Raw genomic sequence first — 22,815 nt, 5'->3', positions numbered from 1 at the left:
CTGGGTCTCTGTCCAATTCCCTGCCTCTGATGGTCTCCAATGCTTGACTCAAAAGGGAGAGAGAGAGGGAGGGAGAGAGAGAGGGAGCCCATCGGAAAGGCTGCAAAGGTCCACTGTTGGCTGTTGGCTATGACCGGCCTCTCCCTGGAATCCTGCCCAGCACGTGTCCGTGCCTCTGGGGACAGAAGACAAAGCTATGCATCGCTACGAAGGTGACCAGGATGGTGCCCGGGGAAGGAGCCAACGCTCTCCCCAGATTTATCTCTTCCCAACCACCCCGAATGTTCTTTCTTCCTTGGATGGTCTCCAGATCCCGCTCCTTCCTTAAAATTCAAGCAGCCCCCCTCATCCATCTTGCTCCATAATTGACTTTAGATGAATCTACTTCCCGAACGATAACTCTTTTCTCTCCTCTCCAGAGGTCCACGGAAAACTGACATGTAACCATGCATATCACACCAGCGAGAAAAACCCACATCAGAGCAAACTTTGAGATTTTTTTTTATTATGCATTTGACAGTATTTTCTGTGTTAGCACAATGAATGAATTTCTCTCTGAGATATCATCTTGCCACAGAGACAAACAGTGCACAGGTGTTTAAAAAATGTGATTCAAGCCCCAAGGACTATGAGTGGGACTCAGAACACAAGTGAACATCTCTCTATGTACAGAGGCTTTGCGTTGAACACATCCGCCACAAGGAGTTGACACAGAGAACAGTTTCACAATAAATAATTGCTTCTCTAAACTGTACCCCATCCTGCTGGCAAATCAGTCCCTTCCATTTCCTTGTGACACTCACTTTTATACCTGTAACGCTTAGGATATACTCATCGAAAATTTAGCATTTGGTCAAGGCTAGCACCCCGGCATCCACCATCACATCAGGACCTCGGCAGGCACTCAAAATGCCGGCTCTTATCTCTCTGCCGTCGGGGGAGGGGGCGGCCTCTCCCCATCCCCGTGGATGACTAAACACTGCATCAGCTTGAGAAGCTCAGCAATCTCATCGTGGCCGCTAGAGCACAGCTGAAAGAGATTGCGAACTGTCAGGTGTTACGATTCCCAGTTGTTGCCAATTACATAGATAAATAGAGATTTACGTAACTTACAAAGCCTTTGTGTCTGCAGCTTACTTTCAAGCCATTCCCCCAAAGATCCACATTTCTTCCGGAAAACAAATATCACCTTAATAGCCTTGAGCTGGGGGTGCCTTTACAGTGGCTTCCAGGCAACTGGGTCTACTGCTCATCATCTGCCTGTGAAGGGCACAGAGGTCTCTCTGCTACACGCCAGGGGGTTCAAAACACAGGTGTTAATTTCCTCCTCTTATCACAAACATCAAGGTTTCTTCTTTCTTTCTTTTCTTTCATTTATTTTTTTGGAGATACATTCTTTTAGCGGCACCAAGCACAGCTGAAAATGCCTGTCTAAATCCTCTAAGCCTGAAACTCATCAAACCTGTACAGCTGTGATCCGCGTCTCAAGTTGACGCCCGGCGGCCTCAGTGGCTCACACCCCATGCCTGCCCCATGTGAGGGCTCAGACGTCGGCATGCTCCTGCCAGGGCCTGCATCTGTTCCAACATGGACAAGGGTTTACATTTGCAAAGAGTTAGCTTGAAGTCCACTTATTCTCCAAGAGAAGCAGCTTTGCAACGTGCCATACCTCTCCGCAAACAATTTCCTGCATGAAACCGGAGCCCTGGGCGTCGGGCCCCAGGGCACAGCTGGGATCGTTTTACCCATTAGGGAAACTGGGGTCTTTGGATGGGGCATTCTTGGGGAAGGGCTGTATTGTTAAGTGAGGACCCTTTGAGTGGGTTTTCTCCCCCAGGCAAAACTCATTTCTTGTCCTCAAAGAGGTGGAAATGTGAACCCAGCAGAAGCCATAACTGAGGCCTTCCTGCTGCAGGACCCTCCCCCAGGGGCCTCCCGAAAGGGCAGGCAGAGCCCGGGAGGCGGGGAGGTCCACTCCCCGGGCAAGCGTTTGATGGTGGAGGTCTAAAGCCTACTCGCTTTGTCCGGCCTTAACTTTAACCTATCTCGGAAAAGGGAGGCAAAAGAGAAAAAAAAAAGAGGCCTGTTACAAAAGAAGAGCTCTCTGCTGGCTGAAAGAGGAGACGTCTCCCCAGCCTATCTCTAGCCCGTTCCCTGTTTTGAACGGAACCTCCTCGCCAGAGCTTCTAGGCAATTTCAGAGCCTGCCATCCACCTGGGAAGGTGTGAATACAATCATCGCTGCTGACGCGGCCACGGCGAGTTCTCTCTCCCACGGTCTGCTCCCATCTTTGATGATCACGTGCTCAGGGTGGCAGCAGCTTCCACTCTGAGAATGTCAGTCTGGAGATTACTAACTTGAGTCTTGCAAGAAAGTAGGGACCGGGCTTATAAGGAAAGACTTTTTCTTCCCAAGTAAAGCGTCTTACAGGAGCTTGACATGCATCGTAAAGACCTAGAAGAAGCACCTTTCCAGGCCCCAGTGAGACATCTGTGCCACCGTTCTCATCTCCTGAACATCCAACAGAATGATAACACCAACAGCAAAAGCAACCAGTGCTTTTTCTGTGCTGGCCTCTGCTGCCTTCCTAGAACACACCCAGCACAGCACATTCCTACCACAGGGCCTTTGCACTTACCCTTCCGCTGCCTGACATCCCCTTCCCTCTCTCATCCCTCTGGCTCACCCCTCCCCACTTCCTCCAGTTCTTTATGCCAATGTCACCTGGCCAGTGAGACCACCCCTGTCCACCCACGCTGCAACCACCCCCAACACTTCCTGCCCCCAGCCTGCTTCCTGCTCTCCTTCATATGCCTCACTCTGTGTTTAATGTATTGGTTTGCTCTCTTTTTCCCCCACTATTTAAGTGCCGGGAAGGCTGACCTTCTGCCTTATTCCCTGTGGTGTCCCCAGCATCTAGGATGGTGCCCTGCACATCACAGGTGCTCAACAAATCTTTGCTGAATTGAATAAATGCCACGATAGATGGTGGTTTTAATCACGTCCCTCCCTTGCTGAGAATGGTTTGGTTTTGGGGTGAGGAAGAGGAGAAAAAGGAAGAAGAGGCAAAGTGGGGACCAGCTGGGGCCTAATTCATGCTCTCCTGGGGTCTGTCTCTGCCTCTCCTCTGCATTTTCATTGTGGATGCTGACAGAACCCTCTCCAGACGGCTCAAAGCAATCTGCCACCAATTTGGAAAGCCTCCTGGATACTAAGCAGGGTTTAATCCTCCCTTGATCAGACCCTGTAGGACCCCAAGCCGCCCCTCCCAGGCCATTACTATGAACATCAATTACCATCCCGTTGCAGATGTGTAGGCAACTCAGTAATAACGATTTCTGATCGACTGAATGACAGATAAACCCAGTTGCGCTGCAGGAAACCCTCAGGATCACACAAGAAGACAAGTGGGTTTAAAAAAAAAAAAACTCCTAAAATGAACCGGAGGACTCGGAGGGCCTGGTGCCCAGCTGCTATAATTCACCTCTGTCCAGAATCAGCTGCTGAAAAGAAGAAATGATTCTTTTTGTAGAGACCACCAGTTGTTACGGGAGCAGAGGAGCAACATGGGCACCGATAGATAAGCCTGCAGGGGCTCTGGGAAGCAGTGATCGGTGAGATTTGTCCAGACCTGGTGAAACCCAGGGCTGGACATCACTGCTCAAAAGCTACAGGAGCTCAGGACTCGGCTCCTAAGACGCAGGGCAGGCTGTCCACAGCTTTAGGCTGTTCTGTCCCCGGGGTAATCTACCAAAAGCACCATTGCCCGTGGATGCCCACCGCACGCGGTGTCCCGCTGTCGGCCCGCACAGACCAGATGCGCCCCACACGTCCTCTGTGCCCCCCATATGGCAGCGACTCAGAAAGCAGCTTCACCTCCTCGGACACACGCCCCTGGCAGCACCGCCAGCCTGCTTTCCTGCTTCTTTGTCAGGTGTTTGTGCCGTCCTTGAATTCCTGTGGGGAGAGAGCTGGTCTGAATGAATCAACCCAGATTTCCACACGGCTGGTTCTTCAGCACCCAGTTAGGAATGATTTCCTCCTCCCGCTAACGTGAGCGCGGTCCCCCAGGTCCGCATCTCAGGCACAACTTCTGAAGGCTGAGTACACGGTGGGTGGATTCCTACCAGAGTCCAGCCTCCACCCACACTACTCAGTTATTCATCAGATGTTAAGGAGCCAGGAAGAAAAATGTGGTTGGCGCTTCTGGACAGCAGATCCTGGGCCCCTGGCTACCACAGCACCTGCTGCGTAGGAAGCCCCCCTGCTTGTGCGTCTCACTTGCTCAGGAAGCACCTGGAGGTCCCATCCCACCAGCGATGGCTCTTGGAAGAGGCAGCTCTGCCTGGCGGGGCTGATGCGTCTTGGCCCAAAGTAAAGAAAAGGAGGAGCAAGGGGCATGAGTAGTAAAACCCAGCTTAAGTGGCTACACGGGTCGCACCTAGGGTCTGCTTGTTTATTCAAGTCCACACTGACTCACAAGCTTCTCTCCAGCAGTTAGAGCAGACTACAGGGTCTCAAACTCAGGGGCCTGGGGGGCCACCAAGTAAGATGATGAGTGACACAGGTGAATGGACATTGCATGTCCCACTCGAACCTGAGTGGTCCTTATTTGGTTCCAGCCTATCCGGCCAAGAGGGGATGTGGGCTGGTGAGACCAGATGGTCCCATTTGCTACTTTTGGAGAAGCTTAAAATATGCATTTGTTGAGGAGGGGGTGATTCTGCAATTTTAAAGTGTTGGCAACTTATTCAAATTTTGGCAAATTGCTGTGCGATCCAGAAGAAATACGTCTGGAGGCCAGACATGGCCGTGGTGCGTTAAAGGCCTTGTTTTGAAAGGCATTGAAGGCACGGGGCTGCTGCACCCTCTGCGCGCAGCCCGCGCCCCCCCCCCGCACCGCCCCCACACTCACCCACCCCCGCCTGCAGGACCGCATCGGGTGGAACAGGCAGAGCCCTGCTGCACCCACGTGGCCCAGGGCAACCGATCTCTGGAAATGCAGAAAGCCAGCGAGGGGGCTCATACCCGCGGGCAGCCAGGGTCCGGGGAGGGGGTCGTACCCGCGGGCAGCCGGGGTCCAGGTGCAGAAATGCACGCAGGCGACGTCCTCGCTCTCCGCACAGGCGCAGCGCGGCGTCCCCTTCGACGGCTGTAAGCTCCGCGGAAAGGTCCCGGCCGACCTCCTGCCCCGGAAGCTGCCTCTGTAGTTGGACAGCCCATAGGGCACAGTCCGTCTGCAAAGGACAGAGAAAGGTCAGGGCCACGTCTGGACAAACCGCCCCAGCCTCTGTGCTCATGGAGCTGGTGAGGGCGTCCGAGATGGTGGGCCTGGGTATGAATGAGGCAGGTGGTGCAGTCCTGTCCCAGGAACTGGTGTCCACACCCTCCCCTGCACCTTGGGCCTTGGGAAACCTCTGGAGTGAATCCGTCATCCCCGCTACCCCGTACTCCCCAGGCAGTGGGCTGGGGCAGCCGGGATGGAAAGATGGGGAGGCCCTGGGGGAGATGGACGATGGCCTCTCTACATCCTCCCAGCAGCCAGCCCTCTTGCGGAGGGAGCACGCAGACGCCGGGTGGATGCGTTTTTAGTCTTTTCAAGACCCCACTGTGGCCAGCGCGCCTCCCAGCCCGGGTCCTTCCAGGGCAGTTCTGGTTTTCCTTCCAGCACTCAAACCCCTGACATTGACATTCCCGCTGCCCTGAACACTGGCCCCAGCTTTCATCCTTGAGCCAGTGGCACCTGAGCCTGGCCATCCAGACCAGTCAGACACCTTCCAGACCCGCAGCCCAAGGCCGGCCCTGGCTCCCGCCCTGCTGGCCACCGAATTTCTTCTGTGCGCACATCATGTTTACAGTCTGTACTAACTGGAATAGGACAAATCCAATTACGGCCATTAGAGACACATGCTGGCCCCCGAACACGGCTTCCTCAAAGCCACAAACGTCAGGGGAACCCTCTGTGCCCTGTGAGATTCAGCCGAGGACAGAACTGACCTTGGGAAAAGTCTTCTTATGAAACTGTTTACCCATCTCATTTACGGTTGGAGCTGGGATGAGAGTGATGGTGTCATTTGAGACAATAAATGTTTACATCTGTTTCTGATGCTCGTGTCCATCCAAACCATTGCTCTCTAGGGACGGGAGGCCACTGCCAGGCAATTCAGTGGGAAAAAGTTAAAAGCATATGCTTAATTCATTAGCACTACTGAACAGGGTTTGGGGGACAGATTACTAGTAACTAGAGGAAACACATGTGGCCAAAAGTTACTTTTCCAATAAGTCTTGGTTTTCCTGCTAGTTCCCAGGATCCACCACCTTGGCTTCCGTGAGCCCCATGGAGTCTCACCAATCATCCACCTCAAAGGGGGCTCTGACATTCTCTGTGCGTTTTCAAAATAGCATCAAATTGAATTTCCTTTAATTTGAAACACATGCCATGGAGCCTTTCTGGGGTGGTGAGGGCAAAGTGGGGGGGGGTGCCCCATTGTGACCTAATGCTTGGAACGGACCTGCTCCCTGCTGGGCAGGACACTGGAGCTAAGAACATAACCCCATAACCCCACCCTCTTTCTCTTTTCCCCTCTCCCCATTCCCTCCCACCCAAGTGAGTTGAGAAATGGCCTTGTACGGCTTCCCTGGATCCAAGCAGGCCCAGTACTCAGCAGTCTGTGCTCACAGGATGGAGAAAGCAAGCGGGGGCCAGTCCCCTTCTGAGCTGAATCTTGGCTAAAACCCCATCTTTTCTCAGGAATGGGAAACAGGGGTGGGGGTGAGGTTGCAAAACAATACAGACATTGTGGTGAGGCAGGATTTGGCTAAAGGTATAGATTTCCAGTAACAGGGCCACATGAAATCTCTAGGTGTTGACATTGAACCCACACCCCCATTTCTTGGTGAAAATTACACACAAGGAATAACAACCACGGCTCCCATTTTTCCATCAACAGCAAGACCTGCAATTTTGAAATTGCTGTCAGTGGATCAGGCATCTGTGTGCGCAGAGCCACTCAACTTTGCAAACGCACGAAGTGTTTCTAGTGAGGAAACAAGGCGACATGGTATTTGGTAATAGAGAACCGCTAAGCGCTTTCCCAGCAGCCTCGTGGGAGGAGCTAGTATGCAAATGAGCCCTTGTAACTTTCCAAGAATGCTTATGGAGGCACGAAACCCCTGCTCCCAGCCCCAGGTGCTCAAGGTGTGCACTCCGCTGGCTGATCTGGAAGCCGGTGGGGGATGACAAAATCTATGAACCAGAGGACTTAACAGATGCTCCAGACCACAGATGGCCCACCCCCCATCAAGAGTTCCGGGTCCAGTGAAGGCCCACCTCCCATAGGTCAAAAATTTAAAGGTTTTTAAATCAATCTGATAAGTGCTTAAATAAGACAGTTCAGCTTCAAAACACCTTGGAAGTTGGAGCTTGATTTTAGGATTCTGGGGCTCCTTGGAGTTCCATGTCAGAACATGGCAGCACAAGGTACATTACCTTCCATCCTGCTCCATCCCACATGCAGCCCGAGCTCCATCTACCCCGCCCCCATCCCACAAGCAGCTGTCCCTTGACCACCCTGTAGGCCTTGGGAGATGTGCTGGAGGCCTGTTCTGTCCGTGGGTATCAGACCCTGGAAGTGGGCTCAGGGACATCTGAGTAGAGGGAGTCCAGGATGGTGACTACCTGGTACATGGTCTAGAAGAAGGGGTATATGGCTTTCAGTCTCATAGACTCCTTGCAATGGGGTGGGAGATATGGCCAGAGGAGGGTCAGAGGCACCCTCTACGCCACAGGACCAGGGCAGGTGTCTTTCTTTTTTCTATATATAGGTATTTTTAAAATTAATTATTTATTTATTTTTGGCCACGTTGGGTCTTCATTGCTGCGTGCAGGCTTTCTCTAGGTGTGGCGAGCAGGGGCTACTCTTCGTTGAGGTGTGCGGGCTTCTCGTTGCGTTGGCTTCTCTTATTGCGGAGCACGGGCTCTAGGCGCGTGGGCCTCAGTAGTTGTGGCTCGCGAGCTCTAGAGCGCAGGCTCGGTAGTTGTGGCGCAACGGGCTTAGTTGCTCCGTGGCATGTGGGGTCTTCCTGGACCAGGGCTTGAACCCATGTCCCCTGCATTGGCAGGCGGATTCTTAACCACTGCGTGCCACCAGGGAAGCCCCTAGGTGTCTTTAGGTCTAAGAGTGGACACCAGCTCCTCAAGAGTACAAGAAAGGGCGACTTCTTTTGCACCTGCTGTGGACCCAGCACAAGGCTGAGCAAATGAAGGCTATTAATTAAGCAACTGGTTGTTGATTGTGAGATAAACTAGTCCAATAAGGCTGGATTCTCTCCAACCTAAAACATTCAACAACCACAAAATTCATTACAAAGAATTTCCAACACCTGCCAAGCATCCACTATATCTGGGCGTACCTCATTTTACTGCGCTTCACAGATATTATGGATTTTACGAATTGAAGCTCTGTGGCAATTGTCAGATGCATTGTCAGATGATGATTGGCATTTTTTAGCAATAAAGTATTTTTTAAGGGATATACATTTTTTTAGACATAATGCTATTGCATACCTAACAGACTGCAGTATAGCGTAAACGTAACTTTAATATGCGTTAGAAACCAAAAAATTCGTGTGACTTGCTTTTTCGCTTTGTTGAGGCTGTCTGGAACCAAATCCACAGTATTTTCAAGGTCTGCCTGTATCTCCCTGGTATTAGTCTAACTGTGACGAGGATGCAGAAAGGCCTTAAGGAGTTCACATGCTACTGGTGTATGAAAACAGTACAGGTAAAGGAAACCTGACAAGCCAATATGCCCAGGTATGTGCAAGGTACACAGAGCACAGAGAAAGGTTACCTGGTGATCCCATTATTATGTTGTAAAGCACTTACATGATGAGCACTCCACCCGCTCCACAGTTTCCTGATCTATGAAAGGGCTGTCAGACGGACTGAATGATACACTGCACTGCATGAAAAATGCTTAGCAAAGAGCTCCTAGTGGTGAATTAACGTGGCCGCTGTTGTTGCTTTTTTGGTCTGGGAATTCAAGTGAGTTGTACCAGGCAGAAAAACCCCATCTACCAGGACTGCGTTTGAGATGTGTGCCTAAGTAATAAAGACAGGTAAGAAGGACCCAGAGTGTCGCAGGGCACAGCAATGCCATTCTTTGCCAGGCTTCCTTTTGGCTGGTCTATCATTCTACACTGTCTACCCAATAAGCACTCGTGTTTTAGTTGGTTTGGTACCTTTATCATTTCTTGAATGTTTCTTGAACGGTGAATTGGAAGCACCTAATGATGGAACCAGGAAAATGAAGTTAAATCGGCTGAGAACTTTGACCAGCACACCATCTGACCTGTGGTTTAGCCCGTGTTTTACAGTGGGGCTTAGAGAACACAATTCTTTGTAAAAGTAGTCAGCTCTCCCACCTGTTAATGTTCCAGTTATAACACAGAGCTCCAAACAAAAGAGAAGCAGATGAGAAGGTGAGTCCAAGTGCTCTTAGACAAAACACCCCAACACATTCACATAGGCAACGTCTAGCATTGTGTGTATTTGTATAATAAATTGTCCTCAGTGTATGTGGTCAGAACATTCATTAGTTGATCAGTGATGGTGGTACCAGAGTCATATTTACCATTTAACATTTTCTCCCACGTGTCATACATAAATGTTAAATACTAAACTTCCAAATCTCCTGTATTCATGGCTCATCTGCATCGTCACACTGGAAGAACTTTCTTTCTTTCTACAAGAAGTTTTTAAATAAGGAAAGTTGAATGTTTCTTTTAAGAATCTGTTTTTAAGTTCAGTGTTGCCTTTTCCTACATGAACCAACCATCTCCATCCCTCTGATCGGAAAATTGGCTTCAGTCCCTGAAGTGAAAGGAGGGAAACAGATATTCACAAGGGTCAGCTAGAAGCAGCAAAAGGAGCTTCACTGGCCAAATTCTAAATTCTCAGGAAAGTTTATCGAATTGTCCTTGAAAACCCAGTTTTCATATCCTCCCCCCCAACGCTGAATAGCACTCAACAAATACCTGTGGAGTGGTTTTCAATGTACGGGCCCTGGACTAGACTCTGGGTGAACATCCGTGAACGAGACAGACCAGCGGCCCTGTACACACACAGTTTTAATCTAGTACAGGGGTTAGCAAATTGGCATTTTTGTGGGCTTCATCCAATCAAAAGAGGGTGGTTTTTCTTTAATCTGAAAATTTCATATAAACATCACAACTTCCAGCTTCTCTTGTATAACTGGAAGTTATACTCGCTCCAACCCCACGCTCTAACATGGCAGCAGGTGTCTGGAGCTGAGTGATACTGTCAGAGCCTGGCTCAAGCTCTCTGTTTGGCCCCAGTCCCTGTATCTGTCCTTCTTTGCTTGCTTCTCTCACCTGTCTAGCCCTCAGGGGCATGTCAGTTTACAAGCCCTGCTCTAGCGGCTTGTCCCATAAAGCAAAGCCAGACAGGTCACGTGCCAGGGTGACAAAATTAGCACCTGCTACTATTTTTACAAATAAAGGTGCTGTCATTATCAATTCAAAAAGCCTAGGTTCTAGGGAGTGTCTCCCCAACAAACAGAACATTTTCACTTCATGGTCAGAACATGAAGTTGATGCTCTGGTTCACATTTTTCCTGCTGAAAGGGAAAGCAAGGACAGGATCGCCTTTGGGACGTACTGTACAGAAGGCGTGACTCTGATGACCAGTCCTGCAGCCGAGAGGAAGGGGAACAACTGTTTCCCAGGGGGAGGCAGACAGGCAGGGGCAGCAGCCCCAGCTACCAGGCACCAGCAGTCATTAGATACTGCCCCCCACCACTCCCCAGAGAATCAACTTCGAGACTCCAACATGCTTTCTAACTAGGGCTTGATTTCAGATTTTATTAAATTCCTTCCTTAGAAGACACCACTCACTTGTTCTCTCAAGCTTCAAAATATCTTCTTGGGCAAGGAAGAAAGTGTGGATCAGCTTCACTGTCTTTGTAACCTTAGCCAGAAAAAACTGCTAGCTAAGAACTCTGTCTAAGAGTAAGACAGGATGAAGTAACTACAGGAAGTGGCTGAATATTCAAAGGTCTATAAAAGCGTCCATTCACTTCAACAAGCATCTAGTGGACCACCCCCCCGCCCACTGCCACTTTGCACAAAGACATAGAGGCAAGAGGGAAACACCAGCTCAGAGACAGGAGCACCCCTCTCGAAGGACTTAAAAGCCCACAATTTTCTAGAGCCTGGGATCAACGCTGGCTGTTTTTGTCTCCTGGAATCCAATCTCTTATCTTTCCCCTGGGGAATTATCCCTCCCTCCCTGTGTGAGGTCCTGCAGAGACTGTCGACTGACAGTCTCACCTTCCCCTGCCTCAGGACTCAACAGGTGACCCAAGCTGGCCCATCACACCCTCTCCCTCCCAAGACACCTGAGCAAAGCAATTCACGGTCAGAAAATACTCTGAAGGTGCTACTTGCCAGGTGGCTCCATCCTGCCTTGTCTGTTCGACTGTGCCCCCACTGGGACCCCCAGTCCCGTCTTGGCACCTCTCCTTTCTAAGCCTGGTACTGCTTCTCCCTCCCTCCCAGTTTGTGGGCCACGCTGTGTCCTCCCAGGAAACTCCTATGCTGTGTTAGCAACACTAGGTTTCTGTTGCTTGCGACCAGCGACCTCTAGCTGACCCCGGAACTCACTTTCTCCGGATGGATGCAACCATGATCTCTTGGGTTTCATAGAAAGACCCGGAGTCTCTGCAGCTGACAAGGACAAGTAGAGATTTTCTTCATGGAAACAAGCACAAAAGAATATGTTCCGCATCAGGACAAAACCCAGCCAACGGAGCTGGCTGGAATCCTTTCTTCCCAGGTATGCCCACTGTGAAATGTTCAGTTTGGATCACACTTTGGGCGGGTGGAAGCAAGCGGATGACCCCACGATGCTCAGGGCCCAGCCCCCAGACACTTGGCTGACCACCTCACAAGGCTCACCCTCCAGTGACTTGATTCCTTGTCCACTCACCAAACGCCTGTGAAAGTCTGCTTGGGACAGGCCTTGTGCCGGACAACCACTGGGGGCCCTTCCGACCTCCAGGAAGGAAAACAGCCAGAACACATCTCCTCGTTGGCCTCGTTATGCGAGCAGAAGCACACACACACGCTTTCTGGTTCTGAAGGATACGCCCCAAGCTTCATGCTCACGAACAACATAAAGTGAAGTGACCGTTTGTAGCTTCACTTCTGCAGAAAATCCCCGCATCTAAGGGGGAGGATCCCAAGGCGGATTGCTCCTCCACCACCCGGCACTGGGGAAGGTCCTCCTGCAGCCTCAGAAATAGCCAATGGCCCAGAGCATTAGAAACATCAAAAGAGCGAGCAACGTGCTGTGGGCTGGAGATTAATTTTTTTTAAGACATTCCCCCCACCCCACCCCCCAAAAAACCAACCCACGACTTTCGAATTTATCCAGGACTTGGTTGTTGGGGAATTTTACCAGAATTACATACATTTTCAAAGAGAACAGTGACTCTCCATCAATCGGACCGAAGGCGTGGGGGCGTTCCTCACCTGTGCTGCAGGTGTGGCTTCCTTCTTGTCCCCTGGGGTTGGTAACAGCTGGTCTCTGCCTGTTCACCTCGGCACCCAGGGCAGCCCAGGCAGTACCTGGCTCAGAGCGGGTACCCAATAATACCTCAGCATCTCAGTAACAAAGGTCTGCTACGTGAAGAAAGGAGGGAGGGAAGGAGGTCTCAATTGGCCGTTTCTTCTAGGCCGTGCCCAGCCTGCAACTGTACAGAATTCCTGGCTGAGTCACTGGACTTCACTATCGTTGTCCTCAATCGGCCCCTCTTTGCGGTTCTTCTAGAGAGAATATGGTCTCTAGATCACAAGAAATGGAAGAACCATGTCTTGATAGTAACTTCCACAGACACAAGAGGAAGAAACCAGGCTGCCCGGATGGATGAGGCCTCAGAGACAAAACCAGAGGCTGCCCTCGGCAGACAGACCCAGGTTTCTGGCCCAAATTGAAGACTAGCTCCCTGAGAGGCCCTAGGTGACTGGCTTCTCTCTGGGGTTGAGAAACGAAATGACTGCCTCTCCGGAAGGTCCGTCCAGCTCCAAATTCATCGAGAGATTCCCGAATGCCCTCACTGTTCCTTGAGCATCTCCGAACAGCACAAACCCTAGAGCAGGGCCCAGCCCTTCTCTCCAGCAATTAAACCACAATGAAATGTGGGGTCTCCACCCCACCCAAGCGGAGAGATCCCCAGGATCTCACCAACTGTATTTAGAAAGCTTTGGCCCAAAGAGTAGGACTCTCCCACGTTCCTACCGCCACATAACTGAGCTTAAAAATCACCCCAAAGCCACAGGCTGTCTCATCCCATCAGCTCCCTGGACACGGCATCCTCCTCCCCTAATGCAGACACAGGGGCTCTGAATGAAGGATATTTGACCAGTGGTCAAAGCAAGGGAGAACGGCAGAAAAATCCTTCTGTGTTCGGTGTGTGGGGTGGGATTTCCAAGAATGACAGCTTAAAAAAAAAAAAAAGTTAGGGCAACAAACGCCTGCAATATTTGGAGAATGAAGCCATCTATGGAATCCAACAGATTAGCTGGTTTCCCCTCCATCTGGTACAACCCAAATGCGTCCATACGAGTTAGGCTAGAGTTTCTCTCCCCAACCCCCAGTGACCCTAACGAATTCCAGGTCGAATGTAGGCATGAGCAATCCACGTCTGTCTGGCATGGCCTCATTATAACTTTATGCAAAGCTGCAGACAGATGTGGCTCAAAATAGTTCCCAGCAGTGGAAACAGAAGGGGTGAAATAAGGAGCAGGTATTTTTTTAAGAATGGGGGGTATCTGTACAGGGATTAAAACAAAATACAGACACCATCACACATCCCTTTAAATAACCCACAGAAAGCAAGAGAAGACACCGTTGCTAATTTTCAGGAGACTTCATCTTACGGATGGAAAAATCCTACTGAAGGAAGACATGCTCGCCATGGCAATCTAATCTAATTGTTTGCATCCTTGTGGCAGCTCTGATCACTGGATTGCTGACCTCAAACTAAGAAGACCTGAGTCCCTCTAGAGAGACAGGCTTTATCCCCAAACAAGAACCAAGCACAGGGGCAGATCCTGTCTTTATTAAAAATGTCGATATTTGGTCGATTACGACGAGTGATTTTTGCACTAATGTTGACTTTTTAAAAATATCGCGTTAAGTTTTATCTTGCTTTTTGACATCTCCAAGTTTGCACCTGAAAGAGTGGGTCATAAGTCTCACCCTATTCTCCACCCTGCAAGAAACCCACGGAAATCGGATTTAGCAAAACCCAGAAAAGCTACAGACACCTCTGCTCTCTTGCCAACTTGCTTCTGACTTTTGGCAAAGCTGCCGGCCGCCCCCCAAGCTGTGGGCTGTTCGTGCCATCACCGAGCAACAAAGGATCACAACACGTCGGCCACATCAGCCTTCGAGGCTTTCTCACGGATGCGTGAATCTGTTTCTGTTTTTTAAATTACCGGGCCGGGCACAGGGTTCGCTGGCTGCCCTGTTCTAGTGTTACTGTTTATTAAGGCCTCCTGCTAAGTCAGCCCTGAGAGGCTATAAAAGAAGAGAAGACCTGTGTCGCCACGGCTCTGAACATTGCCAAGTTCTCCCAAAGCTCTTGGCTCTCCTGAGATTCTGAGCTGGGACACGTGAGAAAGGCCAGGGGATGCCCTAGCCCGCTGTCCATCCCTAGGAGACTTAGCCGGGGAGCAGGGCTTTAGAAACCCCCTGAACTGTGTCTGGACAGGCAGCTCATCTACACTGTGGCCATTGCCCGGATTTATTTTCCTTCCAAATACAATTGGTTCCTATCCCAAATAGGGGGAAAGTGTGTGCGTGCGTGCGCACGCATGCGTGTCCCATTTTAAGGAGGTCTCTGTTTCCACCGAAACGTGACTTAGAATGAGATGGGGTCATTTCCCTCTTAAACAGTTCATCTATTTGTTATGTGCTCCAAAGCTGAGCGTCAGTGGCACGGGGTTACCTGGAGCTAGGAAAGGGGCCCCAGGCAGCCCCACTGGACGTGCTGAGATGCTGCCAATCCGGAGCGGGATGAAGAGCTGGCGCTACAAAGCCCTGTGAGTTCCGACCCAGCCGTGGGACCCCCTTAATGAAAGCAATGTTTGCTCCCCAGCTTCCTTTGTTTTAAATTCTTGCAGGAATATACCGCACCAGAGATGTCAGAGCCTTTCATCTGCCTTCACATTTAAGGCCAAGTTCCTAGCTGCAATGCCCCTTTCATCTAGCAGAAATCTAAATTCTCCCTCCAGGGTCATGCAGGGTCACGACCTCTTCCTACCGAGTTTTCTGGAGGCAAATCAAACTGCCTTCCAGCCTCAAGCCTCTTTCTCATCCCGTCAGGATCAGCTGCATTTCAACGAACCCATTTCTGTCCCTGGATATCTCACCTCCTCACAGCCACTCTGGGGTAGAAAAGGGGACTTTCAGTCCAAGTGAACCCAACCGGAAGGTCACCTTGTGTGAGCCGACCTTGCCAACAAACTCTGAAATTTAGCCCCGACGCCGTCAAATTTGAAAGACGCATCTTGCCGTGAAATGTTCTGAGCTACCGCTACCCAAACTCAAAACGGGGATGGAAACGTCTACTAGACTTCCAAGGGGGAGATGGTTACACGGGAGGGAAACAACTCAGAGCGTCAAACCACGATCAGTCAGAACCCTGAGTTCAAGATCACTTTTAGTCCGGCTGATACAGTCTTTTCTTATGTGTCCTTATTTATTTACCACTTTTGTAAACAGATTCCGTAGTTATTTCCTGGGATCCCTTCCTAGTGGCGCACACTCAGGTCCCCGGCGGTGCTGGGTGCCTGGGAAACGACTGCAAAGCGTTGTGTCTATGCTGCTGGACTCACCCTAAGATTTCATCGTTTAACGAAAAAGTTCTAAACAGATCATTCGAATTATCCTGAAATGCCACACCCCCTCCCTCTCCCCTGCTTCAACTGTACCCACCTCCCCATTTAGCAGAGGGAGCCCAGGGCAGTACCTTCCGAGAACACCATGCCCTGTTGCCTCAAATTCTAGTTACTTACCAAGGTGGGTAGGACTCACGCAAGAAAGGAGGAGCAGAAAGGGCAGAAAGAAATCTCATCAAGCCTGTAACAACCTTTGGCCACCAGAGCGCTTATCAAGCCACTTATCAGCAGTCCTCCAAACACACCTTTTCCCAGGGTCTGTAAACCTTATGCAACACACCGAGGGCCATAGAGGAGGGAAAAACTGAGGTACTCGGGGGCAGGCTCCTCAGCGTTACTGCAGGAAGCAGCGCGAGACCAGTCGGAGCGTCCAAGGAAGCTGACCTCAGCAGGACTCGAGCTACCTAGTCATCGGCTTCTCCGGTCACAGACTGGGATACGGCAGGTGGGGCAGCAGGAAGGGTCAAGCAGCCCCAGGGGCTGTACAGTTATCTGCGTGGTCACGTCTTTGAGGGATTGAGTGTCTGCTAGAGTCCAGACACTGTGCTGAGAACGCCCCTCACGCTTTCTCACGTCATCCTCACACATCTTTACTCAGAAGTCACGGTCAACATCAGTGTGGACCATTGTCACCATCATCACCATCGTCTACATGGTCATGACGTAGCTCAGAAAGACTATCCTTCTGCCTCAAAAGCTGCATCTCCAGCAACGATGCTCCCAGTCCTGACTCACGGGTCACATAACTGTCATTGGGGTCTCTGAAATCACATGGTGGGCGGGCAGCCTGCCCTGCATCAGTGGGAGGCTGCAAACCAGATCCATCCATTCCTCTGGGATGTTCTCAACCTTAAAATGTCCCTTCTGGGGCTTCCCTGGTGGCGCAGTGGTTGAGAGTCCGCCTGCCGATGCAGGGGACACGGGTTCGTGCCCCAGTCCGGGAAGATCCCACGTGCCGCGGAGTGGCTGGGCCCGTGAGCCATGGCCGCTGAGCCTGCGCGTCCGGAGCCTGTGCTCCGCAACGGGAGAGGCCACAACAGTGAGAGGCCCCCATACAGAAAAAAAAAAAAAAAAAGTCGCTTCTTAGAAACGTGCTGGCATATTTCTCTTGAACAACACAGGAGGCAAAGATGAGTCTGTGGAATTGTTGCCTTTTTGTGGTAGAATACATTGAAATACAATTTAAATGTTTTGCTATTATTATTTTCACTCTGGGGAGACACATGTCATTCCTGAGTCAGTGTGGCCAGGTTGATTATCTTGTTAGGTCACCATCCTAGAGCCACACTGATGTCTGCAACTTACCCAGGGGCACAGGGAGAGGGTGGTACCACCCCCAGGCCATGCAGCGAGTCACATCCAGGACACAGGGCAGAGCTCCTGGGTCTGGAGTCTTCCCACGAGATTACAGAGCCCAGATTTTCCACCACAGCCATAATTCCAAACATCCCGCACTGCTCTTTCCAGAAATACATTCCTACTTGTCAGCCCATGTGGCTCGGATTTTTGTTTGGAAACATGGTCACTGTCACAGCACCACAATGCCTCCCTCATTATGTCCTTGGAGGGATTTAACAGATGGAAATTTCCCTCAATTTTCAGGAGAAAAGTGGGGAGGAACAGAGCAGGGCTCCTTGCTGGGGGCCCTGCAGCTGACTCCACTGGCCATCTGAGAGTGAGGGGCTTCACTCCACAGCCAGGTGCACAGTGGCAGGTGCAGAGGGACTGCCCTGCTATGGGGTACCATTAGCACCGAGAGCTCTGTGATGGTTCATTTTTTATGTGCCAACTTGGCTGGACCATGGTACCCAGATATGTGACCAAATGCCAGTCTAGATGCTGCTAGGAAGGTATATTTTAGAGGCAATTCACATTTAAATCAGTAGACGGCGAGTAAAGCAGATCACCCTTCATAACGGGGGTGGGCCTCATCCAATCAGGTGAAGGAGAGGGCAGAGAGGAGGGAGGTGCCCTGAGCAGGGAGGGAATTCTGCCTCCAGGATGCCTCAGACTGAAGAGTGCAACATCAGCTCATGTGTGTGTGTGTGTGTGTGTGTGTGTGTGTGTGTGTGTGTGTGTGTGTGTGTGTGTGTGTGTGTGGTGTGTTTATATACACATAGATACCTACACACACACGTCCTATTAGTTCCATCTCTCTGGAGACCCTGACAGACACAATCCCCCACCATGTCACAGGACACTCCTGTTTTTGAAGTATTCTCACGGAAAACAACCCCGAGGGCACAGGGATGTAAGCACGTGGGCTACTTGTCCCTACTTATTATCTTATTCTCGGCAAATTTTCCATGGCCTTAAGACGGGATGTGTTTTTCTCTGGTGTGGAGTTTTGTTTTTGTTTTTGTTGGCAACAGTGGGGCTGCTGGGGGGAGGGTAGGGGCGGGGCTTCCTAACGTGGCCAAGGAGAGCCATGAGCATCCCTTGTCCCGTGGGTGAGCTGCTATCTCCGCCGCCTCCCCAGGGGCGAGAAGGGCAGTGCCCAGGATGCACTTGGTTCATTTCTCTTTGGGGTCCCAGATCTTCTGGAAGAAACAATGGAAGTTATGGGCAACAGCTCTGGGAAAATCCACATTCCCGCACACGTCTATAGGGATGTGAGACCTCTGGCAGCACCCACACACCCTGGGACAGCAACGCCTCATGTGTGGGAGAAAGACCCGCAGACAGAACCTCAGTGACAACAAAGACAAGGGCCTCACAGGAAGTCACCAGCGTTACTGGGATCTACTACGTGCTGGGTGCTATTCGAGCGCAGGTCTGGAAGAACCAAGTGTGCAGAAGGATGTGGGGAAACCAGAGAACTTGGATCTCACACCCAGAAAACACCTCTGGGAGCAGCTGGTCTCTCGAGCCTTCACTTTCCACGTGAGATACAGTAACTACAGCATCCCTCCTGAAGCTTTTGGGTCCTTAAACGCAGCCAAAACAACCATTCTCCAAGAATGCCTGCAACCTTGCAAGCATCCTTCCGAGATACAGCCGGATTTTTGCCTCTGCCTCCATGTGACCGGAGGGCAGAAGAAGGAAAGACACCAGAAGCTGAAAACCACCCAAAGTTCAAGACTCTCTGTTTAGGCCTGAGGCTCCAGACCCCTGCGGGTTCCCAGCATAGCCAGCGGTGGGGACGGGATGCAACTCACACCCTGGAGAAGTTTTGAGACAGCAAGAGGGTCTGCTAAAGAAGAGGGGGTGACAGCTAAGGGGTGGGGCTGGAAAAGCCCTTGGTGTGTGCTACCCTCGTCCGTTTAGCTCAATCCAGTCATTCTTCAGATGCTTCCATTTCTCCAAAGGTCCAAGTTCCCTAAAACCCATTTCCTCACTTCGCGATCTTATCCAACATGTTTTAAAGTTTGCCAGTGGACCTGTCCATATACCAACAGAGAATTTTTGGATGGAAGGGAAGAAAGAGGGAAGGAGGGAGGGAGGAGGAAAAGAAAGGAAGACAGAGAAAGACCATCCAGGAACATCTTCCGTATAAAAGTTATGTCGCTTGTCTGACTTCAAAACGCTCAAGCCTGGCTATTGTCATTTTTTTTTGTTTCCCCGGGTAGCTCACGAAACTCCCAAACACCATATTTAATCCTTTCCCCCTAGTGTTTAAAATGAATCAGGGTCAGGGAAGAGGGGAAGAGGTAAATCAAGCTGTGAGGGGAACGTTAGCAAGTTAGCTAGAAAAAGCCACAGACCCATGGCTTCATCTCGGGCCCTACACCACAGCTCAGAACTGGGAGACAGGATTCGCACCAGGTCGCAGGGCTTTGCGACAATCGCTTCCCGCAGCCAGTGCTCAGGGCTTGGCAACAGGCAGAGAACTAAGGTGGTCTCCAAATGTCCCCTCCTCTCCTCTGCAAAGGCCCCCCTGCCCCAAATTTGCTTAGCTTTCTTCTTTCTCCTTCTTGACCCACACTCTGGGATTCCTACCAAGGCTGCCCTCAGTCCTGGGTTCTGTGAAGCTAATTTGGTCAGAGGACAATGCCAGGAAGATAAGCATCAGAAATGACAAGTGTCAGGGTGATGGGGACGGTAGGAGAAGGTGACCCTGATCACTGTCTGAGAACAGAAGGCAATCAGTGACAGCCCGTCCAAGGGTCCCTCCCCAGCACACATCACTTTTATGACCTGGCCCCATCCTTCCTACTGTGGGCTGACGGTATGTGCAGGAGCTGATCAGACACAGCCCGGCAGGCAAATTCTGCAATCAGGGTCAGCTTCATTTTGGGGGACCTGGGATAAAATGCAAACGTGGAGCCCTTGCTTCAAAGAGTATTAAGCATTTCCACCGCTGTGCTGCACACCTGAAACTAACACGATATTGTAGGTCAACTATACTTCGATTTTTTTTTTAAAAGTATTAAGCATTTCAAGATGGCAACAATACGCTTTAAACCATGAGGGTCTTTCTGACCTGGAGCCCTGTGCACGTGTCCAGGCTCCCCGCTGGAGCCAGCCCTGCTTGCCATGCTGGACAACAGGGTGACTTTCCAGACCTCTCCCAGATGCACTGAGAGGGTTCACGACCTGGTTTGAAACACATTCGGCCCCCCAGGTTCACCCTCTTTTGCACTTCATCCTCGAGGTGTCAGTGAAACAAGGTGGGTATGTGAGGCCCATCGAGATATCACCCAGGGTGCTCAGAGGTTAGATGGCTCGGGATGAAGGAACCCCTGAAAGACCCGAATCAAGGGGCTCCAAACACAGTGGCAAAGTTGCCTTTGCGGGCCAAGGGCTCCAGGAAGGCTAAGAACCCCTAGTCAGGTGCAAGCAGGACGCCCAAGAGACCCCAAGAATACCTAGAGACATCTAGAGCCATCTGGTCCAAGTCCCAGACTGTAGAGACCAGGAAGGCAAAGTCCAAAGGCTGGTGACCAGAGCACGGTCAAGCCCTCTTCGCAGTTTGCAGGATGATGTTTCTGCAGAAGGGGTTCCTGAACTGAGTCGCTGCCCACGGCCTCGGGAGAGAGTGAGCTTTACAGCAAGGAGACCCCACAACTAAGTCAGGTGTCACTGTCTCGGTCCTGCAGTAAGAGAGTTCTTAGGGACCGGAAGGGCCAAGGGGGAGCTGTCCGGGGCAGGGGGTGACAGTGGGCAGGAGAAGCCAGCCTGGGGAGGACCCGTGGGCTTGCCCCCACAGGAGGTAAGGAGCCTGGAGCCCATGGAATTTCACCCCTACGGGGCAGGTTCCACGAGGTCCTGCCAAGCCCACCCCTGTGCTCCCTAGAGAGCGGGCTGATTTCAAGGAATCTGAAACTCCTTGGAGGCTGGCAGGGTCAGCAAGGGGGGCCAGGCCCACTTAGCCCCTGGGGCAGGAGATAACTTTCGGGGCTTCTTCCCTCCCAGAGGGACTTCTCAGGTGTCTAATCCCTCTGGCCGGCTCATTTCACTCAGAGGGAGGGCTCGCCCTTCCACCGGATCAGAAACTCTGGGGTTGGGTTTCTCCTGGGCCAGACCCTCAGAGGGGATGGGGGTCACACCCTTGACCTGCAGACCTGACCTGGGCTGGCAGGAGAGCCTAGCAAGGGCTGAAGGCTGTGCCAGGCGGGCTCTGGGCTGACCAGGCTGGGATGGGACCAGGTCATCCCGGAGTGTGAAGAGAGGGGCCTGGCCCAGGAGCCCCCGCCCCCAGGGCTGACTCACTCAGGAGTGTTGATCCAGATGATGTCCAGGTGGCAATAGTAGACACACTCTTTGTCCTTGTAGGTGAAACATGTACAGCGCCGGGCTCGGTGGTGCACGGGGCCCCCCTTGGCCGCCTGCTCCCCAAACCGACCAGGTCCCTCCTCCTGCCCAGGGCTTCTGGGGCTTGGACCGCGCACTGCTGTTGTGGCCACAGTCTCCTCTGCGTCCCCCTCCGATGTGGCGGCAGAGGGGGCCCGGGGCTCGCCGCTCCTGCCAGCGTCCCCAGGCTGGGGGCGAGGCACCAATCCTGCAGAAGGCAGATTGAGGGGCTCCTGAGTTGCCGAGGGTGCAGGCCCCGGACACCCACCATCCCCCAAAACCCAGGGGAGGGGGAGCCAAACCTTCTGCCAAGTTTGCAAGCTAATGGTACTTTCTGTTAAGTCTCCAAGCTACGCCCGAGGTTCGGAAAAGTGTGCAAAGCTAGGCGCGCCGCTTCCGAAAAGTTTGCAAGTTGCGTGCACGCTTGGTGAAAAGCTTGGGCGCTCTTCTCGCCGCGCAGCGCGCGAGCTATCTGTGCCCGCTGAAAACGTGCAAGCATTGTGCAGGCTTTCGGAAAACTGTGCAGTCATTTTGCACAGTTTCGGAATCGTTTGCAAACTTTTGGAAAAGTTCCCGACTTCACGAAATATCGACAAAGTCCGCCCCGGGCCCCGGGTCTCCAGTCTGCGTGTGGGCTGCAACCTCCCGAGCCCCCGGGGGTTCGTGCCCTCAGCTTCTGCCCCCCAGCCCGCCCCCCGAGCGCCTGCAGGGGTGGCGAGCCGGGGCCAGAGGCCTCTGCCAGCAGTGCCCCCTTCCCCGCGCCCCCCGCCCCGCCCGTCCCGGGGTCCTTTTGTGTGCGCTCGCGCCAGGAGCCGCGCGCCGCCCCGCCCGCTTACCTGCGGCAGAGGTCACTGCGAGCCCGAAAAGGAACCACAGCCGCAGCTCCATGAACCCCGATCGGCCGCGGGAGCACCGGGCCGGAGGACGAACGCCTGTGGCCGTGAAAGGGGGCTCGTGCCGGGCACGGCGGGCCTCGCCCTCCGGCTAGGCGGTCTTCGAGGCCGACCACTGGCTGGCTCCGTCCCGGGCTGCGGCCAGGAGTTGGCTGCGACGGTCTCGAACTTCAGAGCGCGCTACCCATCCCGGCGCAGGGCT

General features: G+C 52.1%; 1 protein-coding gene across 1 annotated transcript; it reads right to left on the bottom strand.

Annotated features, from left to right (window-relative positions):
- Window positions 1–552: 552 nt before the first annotated feature.
- EDN3 (endothelin 3) lies at window positions 553–22,608 on the bottom strand (the record flags this gene model as incomplete). The annotated part of the gene is made up of 4 exons (XM_082670843.1): window positions 553–3,957; window positions 5,064–5,237; window positions 21,640–21,928; window positions 22,557–22,608. The coding sequence occupies 4 exons, from the start codon at window positions 22,606–22,608 to the stop codon at window positions 3,873–3,875; spliced, it is 600 nt and encodes a 199-aa protein (XP_082526969.1). The 3' UTR covers window positions 553–3,872.
- Between the last annotated feature and the right edge of the window lie 207 nt (window positions 22,609–22,815).

The sequence above is a fragment of the Grampus griseus genome (assembly GCF_964374135.1).
Source record: "Grampus griseus genome assembly, chromosome: 14".
Taxonomy (NCBI): Eukaryota; Metazoa; Chordata; class Mammalia; order Artiodactyla; family Delphinidae; genus Grampus; species Grampus griseus.
The sequence above is the reverse complement of the archived record's forward strand: the minus strand, read 5'-3'. Positions and strand labels throughout refer to the sequence as shown.